Genomic DNA, 15,235 nt, shown 5'->3' with positions numbered 1-15,235 from the left:
TGTAGGGGCATTTTTGATGTTGGTGATAAACTCGGTCTTTCCAATGTTGATCAAGAGACCCGCTTTAGCTGCTATAGAGTGCAGTGTTTGAAGCTGCATAGTGGCCTCATGCATGTTGTTTGCTAATAAAATAAGGTCATTAGCAAAGGCCAGGCATGGAATCCTCAAGTTGTCTGCTTTAAACCCCATCCTTAATTCGGTGTTCTCAGGTAATGACCTGGTCCATTCTCTTATGATCTTTTCCAGGACACAGTTAAATAATATGCATGAGATACCATCTCCTTGCCTCATCCCTGTTTTGATTGTGAAGCTCTCTGATAACTGACCTCTAAACTTAACTTTGGAAGTGGTGTTGTGCAGGGTGGCTTGCACCAGCCTATTAACTTCTTCGTTTAGTCCCAGTTCTCTTAAGGTGTTGAAGAGTGTGATTCTATCCACGAAGTCATATGCCTTCTGAAAGTTGACAAAGATAGCTAGCTACCCACTGTTGGCATCTTTTCTTGCTGTATTGAAGGATAGTCTTCAGATTTTGTATCTGTTCAGCACAAAACCTTGCAGTTCTGAACCCTGCTTGATATTCTCCTAATTCTTTATCCAGTTGTCTTGTTATGTGCCATTCCAGAATCTTGGAAAAAGCTTTATACGATACTGCAAGGAGTGATATTCCTCTATAGTTGCTGGGATCTGTTTTGCTTCCCTTCTTGTGGATTGGATGGATAATGGCTGATGTCCAATCATCTGGGAGCCTTTCCTTAGCCCATATGTCCAGGATTACTTGGTGTATGTGCCTGAATGTTTGCTCACCAGCTTGTTTCAACATTTCTGCTACTATTCCACATTTCTGTTATGTTGTTCTTGAGAAGTTGAATGGTCTCCTTTACTTCTTCATAGGTGGGATGAGGGATGTCTTTGGTGTCCAGGTTAGCTGGTTCCTGAACTGGGAGATGCTGCACAGGTTCTTCAGCATTCAAAAGTCCTTGGAAATAATCAGCTAGGGTCTAGATGCAGTCATCATCATTGAGGCACGGTGATCCATCTGTTCTCTGGAGGTGTAAAGTTTGGGGTGTGAACTGGGCCGTCTCTAGAGTTGTTTCTTCCAAAATCCTCCTCGGCTTGTAGGTTGGCTTTGTTTTCATGATGGTTCCATTTGAGTCATGCTAGTCGCCTGGCTCCTATAGCATATGAGTAACACCATGGGTGCTTGTTTCTTTTAGCTCTGTTGGGGATTGTCTTCTGGTGGGTCCCATTTTGTAGTGGTGTTAATCCTATTGATGTGTTGGTTCAGACTCTCTTGGTAACTTGCATTGTCTTCTTTAAGTTTGGTGATATCAAACCTAGGAATCTTCTTTTCCTTCATAAGCATTTCCTTGGTCTTATACAGTGGTTTCAGATTCATCTTAACCATGGACAAGTAATGATCGGAGTCTATGTTGGCGCCTCGTAAAACCTTCACGTTCATAATGTTGCAGTGGTGCTTCTTGTCTACTGCTACTTGGTCAATTTGGAACTCGCCCATCATGCTATTTGGGCTGCGCCGTGTCATGACCTTCCTAGGTAGGCGTTTAAAAGCCGTAGACTTCAAGAGTAATCCATACTTGGTGCACAGACTGATTAGCCGTTCCCCATTCTTGTTGGTTCTCTTAAGGGCGGGGTATCTTCCTGCAATCTTCGGGTATTTCTATTCTTTCCCAATCTGAGCGATGAAATCTCCTAGCAGTATTGTCATATGATGATGTGGGATGTGGTCTAGGGTTTCCTCAAGGGTGTCCCAATACTGATCTGTAGTCTCTGGGTTTTTCTTGTTACAATCATTGGTAGGAGCATGGAAGTTAACCAGAGAGTATCCCCTATTGCTAGACCTGAAGGATAGTACTGAAGTTCTGTCATTGGGCGAAGAGAAGCCAAGTATGCTAGCATCTAGTTTGTGGTGTACTGCGAACCCTGTCCCCCGGAAGGGTACATTCATCATGACTGTCTTACCAGGCTTTCCCTTATAAATTCTAGAGAATCCATGGCATCTTCATCTGGGAACCTAGTCTCTTGTAAGGCTGCAATGCTGATGTTCTTGTCTTTCAGGATTTCAAGGGTGTGTTTAAGTTTCCTGGTCTTGATCAGGGAGTTAATATTGATTGTAGCTAGCTATGTGATGTTCCTTTTTCTTTCAGTCCTGACTGGGTCACATGAAGTCATAGGTGCCCCGTCATGAATGGGGGTGGATTGGGTACCTCCCGGGAATCTAGCATGTTTGTTTTAGTTCTTCATGTTTGATACAGTCAATCACACAAGTGTGTATAGTTGGTCACCTGAAAGTGACGATTTGTTGTAAGCCTTGAAGCCCCCAGCACATTTATTTTTAACTTTTTTATTTAAATTTATGAATTTCTTCTTGTGTCCGTATTGAACTGAGAACAACAGAAGTTTACTTTTTGTTATTTTTCACCGAGCTCGATAGCTGCAGTCGCTTAAGTGCGGCCAGTATCAAGTAACATATCAGATGTAAGGCTTTTCAGGCGTTTGCTCTATTAACCAGCGTTTCGTCTTAGGTCTGACACTAGACTCGTCAGAGTGGGATGCGTCAGACCCTACCCACTGACGCTGGGTGTATGCAGGTGAGCTTATCAGAAGCCTATATATGAGGCATAGTCTGATAACTGCATACGGGAGATAAATCTCCACAATGGAATTATTGCCCGCCTAGCAATTCCGAATGGAAAATTCTAAATTTCCATGGAGGGAATTAGATATTTTTCACCAATAGAGCATGTCAAAAACATATCAGATGTAAGGCTTTTCAGGCGTTTGATCTATTAACCAGCGTTTCGTCTTAGGTCTAACACTAGACTCGTCAGAGTGGGATGCGTCAGACCCTACCCACTGACACTGGGTTTATGCAGGTGAGCTTATCAGAAGCCTATATATGAGGCACAGTCTGATAACTGCATACGGGAGATAAATCTCCACAATGGAATTATTGCCCGCCTAGCAATTCCGAATGGAAAATTCTAAATTTCCATGGAGGGAATTAGATATTTTTCACCAATAGAGCATGTCAAAAACATATCAGATGTAAGGCTTTTCAGGCGTTTGCTCTATTAACCAGTGTTTCGTCTTCGGTCTGACACTAGACTTGTCAGAGTGGGATGCGTCAGACCCTACCCACTGACACTGGGTTTATGCAGGTGAGCTTATCAGAAGCCTATATATGAGGCACAGTCTGATAACTGCATACGGGAGATAAATCTCCACAATGGAATTATTGCCCGCCTAGCAATTCCGAATGGAAAATTCTAAATTTCCATGGAGGGAATTAGATATTTTTCACCAATAGAGCATGTCAAAAACATATCAGATGTAAGGCTTTTCAGGCGTTTGCTCTATTAACCAGTGTTTCGTCTTAGGTTCTGACACTAGACTTGTCAGAGTGGGATGCGTCAGACCCTACCCACTGACGCTGGGTTTATGCAGGTGAGCTTATCAGAAGCCTATATATGAGGCACAGTCTGATAACTGCATACGGGAGATAAATCTCCACAATGGAATTATTGCCCGCCTAGCAATTCTGAATGGAAAATTCTAAATTTCCATGGAGGGAATTAGATATTTTTCACCAATAGAGCATGTCAAAAACATATCAGATGTAAGGCTTTTCAGGCGTTTGCTCTATTAACCAGCGTTTTGTCTTAGGTCTGACACTAGACTCGCCAGAGTGGGATATATATAACATTGTCTCTTTTAATCAATCAATGTACAACGGTGCATTCAACAATTCAGTCCTGCGATTTATTTTATCTTTATTTTTGTTATTTTATTATTATTTTTAGTTTATTGCCATTGTTATTATTTTTACTCATACTCCATATCTAGTGATGTTGCTATCTTTTTCTGACATCTGCACTGTTCATGAAAAATCAACGTTAACTCAAAACATGTACATTATATTCATGTTCTCACTACGATTACTACGTAAGGATATTTCACAAGATCTGTTGTTTGAGTGAATTTTGTAAGTTTCTGCAGTTTATTTTAGAAAAAAATTTAAGAATATTTTCTTCCTTTTCTCCCAATTTAGTAAATTTGTGTGTGTAATCACTCACTTCAAAAATTTTGTATTATATGTTTGTACTGTGCCTTTGCTGGCGGGACCTAGTATTTACAGTGCACTGTGTCTTCTGGTATAGGCTAGAGCAATTTTGTTACTTTCATTGATCTGTCTCAGCTTTATCCTTGACTTTGACAAAATGAAAGTGACTAAGGTATGAGTGATGCTAGTAATGCCATTCCTTCTACAGCCAGTCCCTGTTATGAATGGTGTGAAAATATTGCTCATAGAATCGGTTGGTGCTTGCATTTCAGTGGGCTTGGCAGACTGATATGTAATAGCAACTCTGGCTCGGTGAGGAAAGCAACGGGAAACTACCTCACTCCTCATTTCCCTAGTACACCTCTTCAGTAATGCCTAGGCCATCTATGACAGCTGATGGCAGAGCTGTTGAGGATCCCACCAGCGGCATCGCTGACGGACTGAACATATATACATAATCCTTGTTACTGCAACCGTTCTCCTCTCAGTCCTGCTGTTCTCTTCACTTCCTTGTAGTCTTTACACCCCATCAAGTATGTCTTCCTTGGTCTTCCTCTTCCTTTCTTTCCTAGTATTTTTCCGTCTAAGTCATTATGTCCCAGGATATGAGCTACAAGTTTTTAACTGCCTTCTTTCCATATCCTTTATCAGTCTCCATTGCTCATTGACTTCCTTTAGAACATCTTGATTCATCTTTTTTTTTTTTTTTTTTTGTCTTTCATGTCTCATCATTTTCCTCCAAATCTCTTTCTTTTTTTTCCAATAGTCCAGCTCTCACAACTGTAAAGTATTACATTCCAGACAAAGGATTTTACAAAAGCCTTTCTTGTTTTCAAACTTGAGGAATATTTGTTAAAAGACTTCTTTTATTTTGAAAGGCCTATTTAGCAAGAGCTATTCTTCTTTTGATTTCTTTGATTTATAGAAGAGCGGAATAAAGTGAGGAAAGAATATAAATGGGAAGACTAAAAGAATAAAAAATCAGATCACAAGTAAATGCATACAAACCTAAAACAAAATCCACCCTGCTGAAGGACAAGGATGGAAACTTACGGTGTAGGGAGCAACGCGTCTGCCTGTCACCCGGTGGCCCTGGGGTCGATTCCCGGCCGGGTCAGGGTTTTTAATTGTAAATTATTAATATCCCTGGCCTGGGAACTGGGTGTTTGTGTCGTCCTTGACGTTCATTTCCTCACATTCAACTTTACACTTCCGCCATTTACAAAATACATGCAGGTTCCTCACATATGGTGCAAGTAGGGGCAAAAGATCTTTCTAGGTCGACGCCCCGAACAAATAGCATTTTAAAAAAAAAGTGGGTAAAAGAAGTAGCTGAAGATATTGAAAATGATATGAGACATGGAAGACAGGATCAGGCATATCATAAAATTAAAAACCTACAGTACAAACCTAAAACAAATTCCACCCTGCAGAAGGACAAGGATGGAAATTTACTGGTGGATAATGAAGATGTATGTGAACATTGGAGAGAATATAAAGAAGAACAGTACAGCGATAAAGAAATCAGAGACGCAAATGGAGTACTGGAAGCGATAACAGATGAAGACAGTGATAAAATGGGTTCTCCAATAACCAGGCAGGAATCTGAGAAAGGTCTGTCAAGCTTAAAAGAGAGAAAGGCAGCAGGTACTGATAATATAACTGCAGAGCTTTTGAAAAATGTTCGCTCAGACTTGAAGGATTATCTTTTTAATGTAATTGCATTGTGTTACAAAACAGGAGAGATTCCAGACGATTTTAGTAAAAGCAGACCAAACACTGTCCCCTAAACAGGAAATGCTACGGAATTTAGTAATCATAGAACGAGCTTAGTTGTATCCCATGCCTCAAATGTACTCTGAAATATAACAAAGTACAGGATAAAATTTAAGATAGAGCAGTACATAGATGAGGATCACTTTGGTTTTAGACAAGGCAAAGGAACAAGAGAAGCAATCCCTGCATTAAGAATGATACTAGAAAGAAGGTTAGATATGAACAGAAAAGTGTTTATAGCATCCATTGACTTGGAAGGAGCTTTTGACGTGATAAACTGGCAACTATTTAAGTGTATGAAGAAAGTAGGAATTGACTGGAAAGATAGGAGGCTCATCTGGAAAATTTACAAGAACCAGTGTACAAATGTAGTGGTGAATGGATGTACAAGAATGGCAAGTATTATGAAAGGGGCGAGGCAGGGTTGTCCACTCTCACCATACCTTTTCAACTTGTTTATTGAAGAAGCAATATGTATTTTAAAGGAAAAGACTAAGGAAATGGGAAGAGAATCCACAGTATTAGATTTGCTGATAACATTTCCATTGTAGCGACACTGAGAAGGAATTAAGCAGAATGTTGAACGTTCTTCTTGATACACTGAAACACTACAAACTTAATATCAGTAAAAAACAAATGAAAATCTTAGTTTGAGCAAAGATGGCAGGGGAACTACTACAAACATAAGAATAGGAAATTTCTGATGATTTCAAAGTAGAACAATTGCAACTTTTCTGTTACTTAGGAAGCATTATAACTGAATAGGAATTAGGGATTGGAATAATTTACCAAGGGAGATGTTTGATACATTTCAAACTACTTGGATATTGTTTAAGAGTGGACTTCGTAAACATGTGATAAGGAATCGGCCATGTGGGTGAGCTGTAAATGCAGATTGATTGATTGAGTAATGGCTGAAGGGTTCTCTCTCCACCGCTGTTTCACGACTGGTACACTGTCATGAAGTAGAAAGCAGGATTCACCGGAAAATGCACCCCTTCACCAATCAACGGAAGTCAAGTTACAAAATGAAGCCCTACCAGGCGAGTTGACCATGCAGTTAGGGTCGCACAGCTGTGAGCTTGCATCCAGGAAATAGTGGGTTCGAATCTCACTGTTGGCAGCCCTGAAGATGGTTTTCTGTGGTTTCCCATTTTCACACGAGGCAAATGCTGGGGCTGTACCTTAATTAAGGCCACAGCCGCTTCCTTTCCACATCTAGCTCTTTCCTATCCCATTGTTGCCATATGACCTATCTGTGTTGGTGCGACGTAAAGCCACTAGCAAAAGAAAAGAGAAGCCCTTTCCACAAACGTACAGCAAACAGACGTTCACTTTAAAATTATTTTCACAGCAAGGTTCGCTGAACTGTAGTCTTACACATACATCTGGTAGCTCCTTGGTTAATTTTGAAAGTGAACTGCTCCACCGTAGCATGGTGGTCAGCCCCCACACACCTTCGTAGCATAAATTCTCTTCTCATATTCGTGGCATTGGTTTCTCCGTAGTTTTCATCTTAGGTATTTGCGATTTGTCCACTCATGAATTATGTTGACCAAAGCAGCATTCAGACATTTCACAAACTACACTTTGTCATAAATACTGCCACGAAAGCCAGTAATGATCCCTTTTTGATTTCTCTGACAGTAACGAGGGGTGACTTAAATATCCACTACACCAACAAACGACACTTGATGTACTTCATAAGCTACACACTGGGGACTTCAAATGTTGAGCTGATTATAATTATCTGACTCAACTATGACTTTTCTTTTTCCTGACTTAACAAGTTCCCGAAAACCCATTCTTGTCCATGTTAAAACTTTAGTTACAAATACTATGAGTTGCAGATAGAATATATGAATGACCTAGCCATAATTTGAAAGAGGTATTGTATTTAAAAGGTAGTGTATATTGGCATGTATTGTATATCCTTGGAAATGATAGATTCCATGGATCCTCATTATTTATTTAGCTGTTCAATTTTTATGGTCCTATGGTGACTTATGTAATAATAATATAATTCATCTCTTTAATCAGTTTCAGTTAACAAGATGTCAACCAAGGACAGCCATGAGAACCCCAGAGGAAGTCGTCACTTTTCTGAGCATACTTTGGTGTACTTTGTCTTGAAAGCAACAAGCTCGGAAGTTTGTCAAATAGGGGCTTATTTTGCGGAGAAATGCTTTTCAAAATACGTGTGCCCCGAGGAGAAAATTCCGAAATCAGTTGCAAAACTAACTGGATTATCTAAGAAAGATGGTATTCTTTACCTCAGAGGAGAGAGAGTTGAAACTGTGTCGAAGATGGATGTTTGGAAAGACTTCTTGAAGTTCCTCCAAAGTGCAAACAACAGTGCTGTATTGGTCATACATGACATACACAATGAATATTTCCTAATGTTCCGTGACTTGTCAGAACTTTTACTTATGGAAGAGTTTAGGAAAGTTTGCGCAGGTGTAATAAATACATATCCTCTGAGCAGAAATATATTTCCTGGAAGAGAGAAAATTGGCAAGGATTACGTGCTACAGGAACTTGTGCAAGACAACCTGGGTAAAGAAATCTCAGCAGGTAGTCACAATGCTATAGTTGATGCAATAAATTTGGAAAAGCTAATGAAACATGCCAAAGTTCAACCAGAAGTATTCAAACAACATTTCTGTTATCTCTTCAGCTTAGAACATCAGTATCAGATAGAGAGAGAGGCAAGACTACTAAAGAGGAAGTTTCCTTTTATGAAGAATAGGGCAAAGAAGATGGCTATAGCTGGAATAACCTACAATGACTTACAAAGGATCTACGTCGAAGGTGGAGAAGACGGCATTTCATCGTTCCTCTTTGTCAAGATGAAGAATGCACTTCCAAAAGTCATCAGAAACAAAGCCATTGCAATTACTGTGATTCTCAGTAGTGAACTTGATTTATAGTAAAATCTTAAGACTCTTTATTCAGAGAGTCACAAACTGTGACAACTCTTTGCTAAATCTGACATTTCTTTCACTCCTTTGTGCCCAGTTTTCTTTCATCACTTTTCCTATTCAATCTGTTTCACTCTATCTTATTATGTTGAAAATACAGACTGACAGTGAGCCCTGGTTTCTTCATTTCAGGCCCGGTTTCTTCAACTCTGTGTTAAATTTGACTTAACAAATGTTAACTAACAATTGTTAACTTAACACTTTGGTTAAAAGTACCCTGTTTCACGAACACATTTCCAACATTTGTTACAAAATAACTGTTAAAGGCAAATTAAGACATTTCCGTGAGATTTCTGAACGCATTTGGAAGTGAACGTCTTTTGTTTCTTTGCATAAAGCGCTCCTAGTTGTATGTTGAAATAGATTTTATCACACATGGTTGACATTATTATAGGTTATGGTTAGCTGAGACTACTAAGACGTAAACATGTCAAGTAAGAGGCAACAGAAGCATTATTATGATGAATGCGAGACAAATGTTGTTATAGTTTTAATTTGAAAGTATGCAAGTGTGCTTAAAAAATGAAAGATCAGACTGTTACATCACAACATTTGATATAGCCTATTCTTATATGAGTTCAATGTAAGGCTCCTATATAAGCAGGAAAATGTGATCAGCGATATGTCTTGAATGATTATCAGGCATTCTTTTATTGTGGGGAAAATAATGTAATGCCTTGTTAATGCTACAATGGCAGCAGGAATTCATTGCAGAATTCTTGTCTTGCACTCGTAAACATATTTGCCTATAATTACATGAAAAGTACACTTTATTTTCTACCTAAAATTAATATAGCCCTAAATGTTCTCACAGTTACTGCTGGATCTCTCTCTGTGTATATATATATTAATTTGAGGAAGAAAATAATGTTCACTTCAGTTTGCCTAATACCGGTATTTTTATTTGCATTTTTACCTTCACGTTCCCTTAAATAATAATTTAATTTCTAAAAAAAGTATAGCTTCGGCAGGACTCAAATTCACGTCATCGCGGTTTGTAGACAGATACGATGACCACTCGGCCACACTCCACTCGACTGTGATGTAACTCCAATTATATATGCATTGCATTGTAACTGGGGATTCATCAATTTTTCGGAAATTATTAGGTTGCAGACCTGACATGTTTAAGTAAAATGTGTTCGCCTTTCAGTGTTCTATCACCTCTACTTGGTCCAAAGTAGATCCTACCTCATGACATTTATTCTCTATTTTTTCAAAAATGAAAGTGTATTGACCTAAACCCTTATACATGTGTCCTCTCCACAGTTACATTAAGCTCGTTTAAATCTATTGGACGCAGGGTCTGAGCTCTCCTTGCAAAATCTATAAGCAACTGCTGCACTGGAGACACTGACAAGTTTCAGTCTGTTGGAAATTCTAACCTATTTTTAATTTCTTCCAGTACCTTGGTCATTATGGCTTTGGTAATTGGATATCTTTGTAGAAATCTTTCTTCTGACAACTTTAAAAAGTCGTTTTGCCTTAGTACGGGTCGTCCTTTGCCTTCTCCAGTTTATACACTGACTGACAGAGCAAATGCAACACCAAGAAGGAGTGGTTCGAAAGGGATGAAAGTTGGGGAAAAAACAGAGACGGCACGGATGAATAATTGATGTTTATTTCAAACCGATATGCAGGTTACACAATGCGCACGGCATCGACTCAGTAGGATGTAGGACCACCGCGAGCGGCGATGCACGCAGAAACACGTCGAGGTACAGAGTCAATAAGAGTGCGGATGGTGTCCTGAGGGATGGTTCTCCATTCTCTGTCAACCATTTGCCACAGTTGGTCGTCCGTACGAGGCTGGGGCAGAGTTTGCAAACAGCATCCAATGAGATCCCACACGTGTTCGATTGGTGAGAGATCCGGAGAGTACGCTGGCCATGGAAGCATCTGTACACCTCGTAGAGCCTGTTGGGAGATGCGAGCAGTGTGGGCGGACATTATCCTGCTGAAACAGAGCATTGGGCAGCCCCTGAAGGTACGGGAGTGCCACCGGCCGCAGCACATGCTGCACGTAGCGGTGGGCATTTAGCGTGCCTTGAATACGCACTAGAGATGACGTGGAATCATACGCAATAGCGCCCCAAACCATGCTGCCGCGTTATCTAGCGGTAGGGCGCTCCACAGTTACTGCCGGATTTGACCTTTCTCCACGCCGACGCCACACTCCTCTGCGGTGACTATCACTGACAGAACAGAAGCGTGACTCATCGGAGAACACGACGTTCCGCCATTTCCTCATCCAAGTCGCTCTAGCCCGGCACCCTGCCACGCGTGCACGTCTATGCTGTGGAGTCAATGGTAGTCTTCTGAGCGGACGCCGGGAGTGCAGGCCTCCTTCAACCAATCGACGGGAAATTGTTCTGGTCGATATTGGAACAGCCAGGGTGTCTTGCACATGCTGAAGAATAGCGGTTGACGTGGCGTGCGGGGCTGCCACCGCTTGGCGGCGGATGCGCCGATCCTCGCGTGCTGACGTCACTCGGGCTGCGCCTGGACCCCTCGCACGTGCCACATGTCCCTGCGCCAACCATCTTCGCCACAGGCGCTGCACCGTGGACACATCCCTATGGGTATCGGCTGCGATTTGACGAAGCGACCAACCTGCCCTTCTCAGCCCGATCACCATACCCCTCGTAAAGTCGTCTATCTGCTGGAAATGCCTCCGTTGACGGCGGCCTGGCATTCTTAGCTATACACGTGTCCTGTGGCACACGACAACACGTTCTACAATGACTGTCGGCTGAGATATCACGGTACGAAGTGGGCCATTCGCCAACGCCGCGTCCCATTTATCGTTCGCTACGTGCGCAGCACAGCGGCGCATTTCACATCATGAGCATACCTCAGTGACGTCAGTCTACCCTGCAATTGGCATAAAGTTCTGACCACTCCTTCTTGGTGTTGCATTTGCTCTGTCAGTCAGTGTAAATTGTCTTCATACAGGAGTAAAACTTCAAACTTACATCCTTTACATGCTACCATTTTGATATTTTAAGGCCCAGTTTCTTCAACAAATGTTAAGTGTTAACACTGCTGTTAAGAAGACTTAACACATAATTTAACAAAATGGTCGTCTCATCAAGAATTGTTAACTCTAACAAATTGTTAATACTTGTGTTAAATTTACTTGGCAGCAGCCCTGTGTTAAACCTCTTAACAACTGCTAAAATGTCAAAATGGAGGCATGTAGAGTAAGTAAGTTTAAAGCTTCACTGCTGTATGAAGACTATAAACTGAAGAAGGCGAAGGTTGACCCATACTAAGAAAAACGTCTTTTTAGAGTTGTCAGAAGGAAGATTTCTACAAGGATATCTAATTACCAAACCCATAATGAACAAAGTACCGGTACTAGAAGAAATTGAAAATAGGTTGATGTTTCCAACAGATTGAAACTTATCAGTGTCTCCAGTGCAGCAGCAGTTAATAGTTTTTATAAGGAGAGGTCAGACCCTGCGTCCAATCGATTTCAACGAACTAATTGATGTACCTGTTGGGGGACACTCAACGGTAACTCATGTATAAGGGTTGCAACATACACAAGTGTTGCAGTGGACGAGTGGTCACCGTATTTGTCTATGAACCGCAACGACGTGAGTTCGAGTCCCGCCGCATCTGTATTTTTTTATACACATGAAATTATTATTTGAGGGAATGTGAAGGTAAAAATGCAAATGAAAATATTAGGCAAACTCCGGTGAACTTTATTTTTTACCTCAAATGTACACAGAGAGAGAGATCCTGCAGTAACTGTGAAAACGTTTAGGCCTACCAGTATGTTAATTACAGGTAGAAAATTAAGTGTACTGCAATTTTGCATATTTTGTTCCCATTTTTATCTTCACATTCCCTCAAATATTTATTTATTTTGTACAAGAATTATAGCTGCGACGAGACTCGATTTCACGTCAACGAGGTTCGCAGATAAGTACAGTGCCCACTAGGCCACAGCTCGGTTTGACTGTGAAATAACTCACAAGTATATATGCATTAAATTGGAATCGGGGATTCATCAACTGTTCAGAAATGATTAGGTTGCGGACCTGACATGTTTAAGTAAAATTTGTTCACCTTTTAGCGTTCTATCCCCTCCACTTTTTCCGAAGCGGTTCCTGTGTCATGACATTTGACCTCAATTTTTTCGAAAACGAAAGCGTATAGACCTAAACCCTTATACCGGTACACGATTTACTGTTGAGTGTCCCCCCACAGGTACATTGAAGCTCGTTGAAATCGGTTGACCTCAGGGTCTGTTAGATATAATGCTTGAGACACTTTTCGTATAATTGTAGGCGACTGTTCACGAGTGCAAGACAAGAATTAACAAGCATTGCATTATTTTCCCCGCAGTAAAACAATGCCCTAAAATCATTCAAAACATATCAATTATCACATTTACCCGGTGATGTAGGAGCCTTAGTTTGCACTCATATAAGAATAATATTGAATGTTGTGATATAGCAGTCCATTCTTTCATTTTTCAAGCACAATCGTATACTTTCAAATTAAAATTTATAAAGCATTTGTCCTGCGTTCATCATAATATTGCTTTTGTTGCCTCTTACTACACATGTTTACGTCTTAGTGGTCTCCGCTAACCATAACTTATAATAATGTCAACCATGTGTGACAAAATACTATTCCAACATACCGCTAGGAGCGCTTTAGGTAATGAAACAAAAGACGCTCACTGCCAAAAACGTTCAGAAATCTCACGGAAATGTGTTAATTTGTCTTTAACAATTGTTTGATAACAAATGTTGGAAATGTGTTCGTGAAACAGGGCACTTTTAACCAAAGTGTTAAATTAATAACAGTTGTTAGTTAACATTTCCTAAGTAAAATTTAACACAGAGTTGGAGAAACTGGGCCTAACAGTTGTTAAGAGGTTTAACACAGGGCTGCTGCCATGTTACTTTAACACAAGTATTAACCATTTGTTAGAGTTAACAATTCTTGATGAGATGGCCATTTTGTTAGATTATGAGTTAAGTCTCCTTAACAGCAATGTTAACACTTAACATTTGTTGAAGGAACTGGGCCTGAGCATTGTTTTAAGGGGCAAAACCTACATGACCATAAGATGAGAGTGAAATCCCTTATTTACAGAATGAAGCTGGTTGTTTCTATACAAGTTACCCAAACACCACATGCCAATTTGTGATGAATGACAGTATTGTTAGGCTGTAATGTATGGACATTAATAAATCAATAATAATTAACAAAAAATAATATTGAAGTAACTGTCTGTTTGTTTTAATCGAGAGGAAGCTTTCACCAATACCAAAATTTTTGTCATCTGTTCGTTTGTTACCAAAGTGTGGGGGAAGAGACTGATCTGATTTAGGCCAATATGAAATTTTGTACATATTTTCTTGTTAGTCCTCGTAATCAGAGTTGCAAAGTAATTAAGGTAAAGTAATCAGATTACTTGTACTGATTACATTCTTAGTAAATTTTACTTGTAATCATTACTTTTTACAAAAATAATCTCTACTTGTAATTTACTTCTTGAAATAAAGTTGTAGTCGTTACTTTCTAGTAATTGCTGCCTGCCTGGTGGCCATGATCATTATATGTCTATGTGTTTTGACACCATGGTTATCCGGTTCGAGGCCCGTTGGTTGAAATAATTTATTTCGCCATCAGAATATTGGCTGGTAGGGTAGGAAAAGTAGTGGAGTACAATTTCTAATCATTAAATTGCATGCCAAAGGCTTGAATTCAATTCCAAACCTCTCCACAGTGAGGGCATATGACGCTATTGATGGTGATTCGTCCGTCGGATGGAGATGTTAAGCCTTGAGCAGACCCCTTGGTGCTGTTCAACATGAGTTGGCTATGCAGCAGTACCAGGTCTTACCGTCTCCCTTCCTGCTATCATTTATCGTGTCATTCATTTCATTTCATGTCTCCCTCCATGGCTAAGTGATTGGCTTTTGGTTCAAGGGATCCTGGGTTCAGTCAGGCCCCCCATCCTCACAGATCACCTATATGGCGTCATATCAAAAGACCTGCACCGGACCTCTCCAGAGGCCAATTGCCATTATTATTATTATTATTATTATTATTATTATTATTATTATTATTATTATTATTATTATTATTATTATTATATTTAATCTCATTAACTCCTCTGATGATGTTTAGGTCAGGAAAAAAAACATTATGAAGATCCATCTCACTTCACACCTGACTCCACAGAGAAACGGGACAAGAGTTGGGTATACATACCTATTATCTAGTAATTGACATTCCATCACATGAAAGCAGAAACGGAAAAAATAAATGTACACTGACTGACAGAGCAAATGCAACACCAAGAAGGAGTGGTTCGAAAGGGATGAAAGTTGGGGAAAAAACAGAGACGGCACGGACGAATAATTGA

General features: G+C 40.1%; 1 protein-coding gene across 1 annotated transcript in view; it reads left to right on the top strand.

Annotated features, from left to right (window-relative positions):
* The window catches only part of LOC136885447 (uncharacterized), a 57,525-nt gene extending 43,096 nt beyond the window's left edge, over positions 1-14,429 (top strand). Inside the window, exon 6 of the mRNA XM_068230288.1 lies at positions 7,898-14,429. Coding sequence (XP_068086389.1) covers positions 7,898-8,787 — 890 coding nt within the window. The 3' untranslated portion in view covers positions 8,788-14,429. The remainder of the gene's footprint in view (positions 1-7,897) is intronic.
* The last annotated feature ends 806 nt before the right edge of the window (positions 14,430-15,235 follow it).

The sequence above is a fragment of the Anabrus simplex genome, chromosome 14, assembly GCF_040414725.1.
Source record: "Anabrus simplex isolate iqAnaSimp1 chromosome 14, ASM4041472v1, whole genome shotgun sequence".
Classification (NCBI taxonomy): domain Eukaryota; kingdom Metazoa; phylum Arthropoda; class Insecta; order Orthoptera; family Tettigoniidae; genus Anabrus; species Anabrus simplex.
The sequence above is the reverse complement of the archived record's forward strand: the minus strand, read 5'-3'. Positions and strand labels throughout refer to the sequence as shown.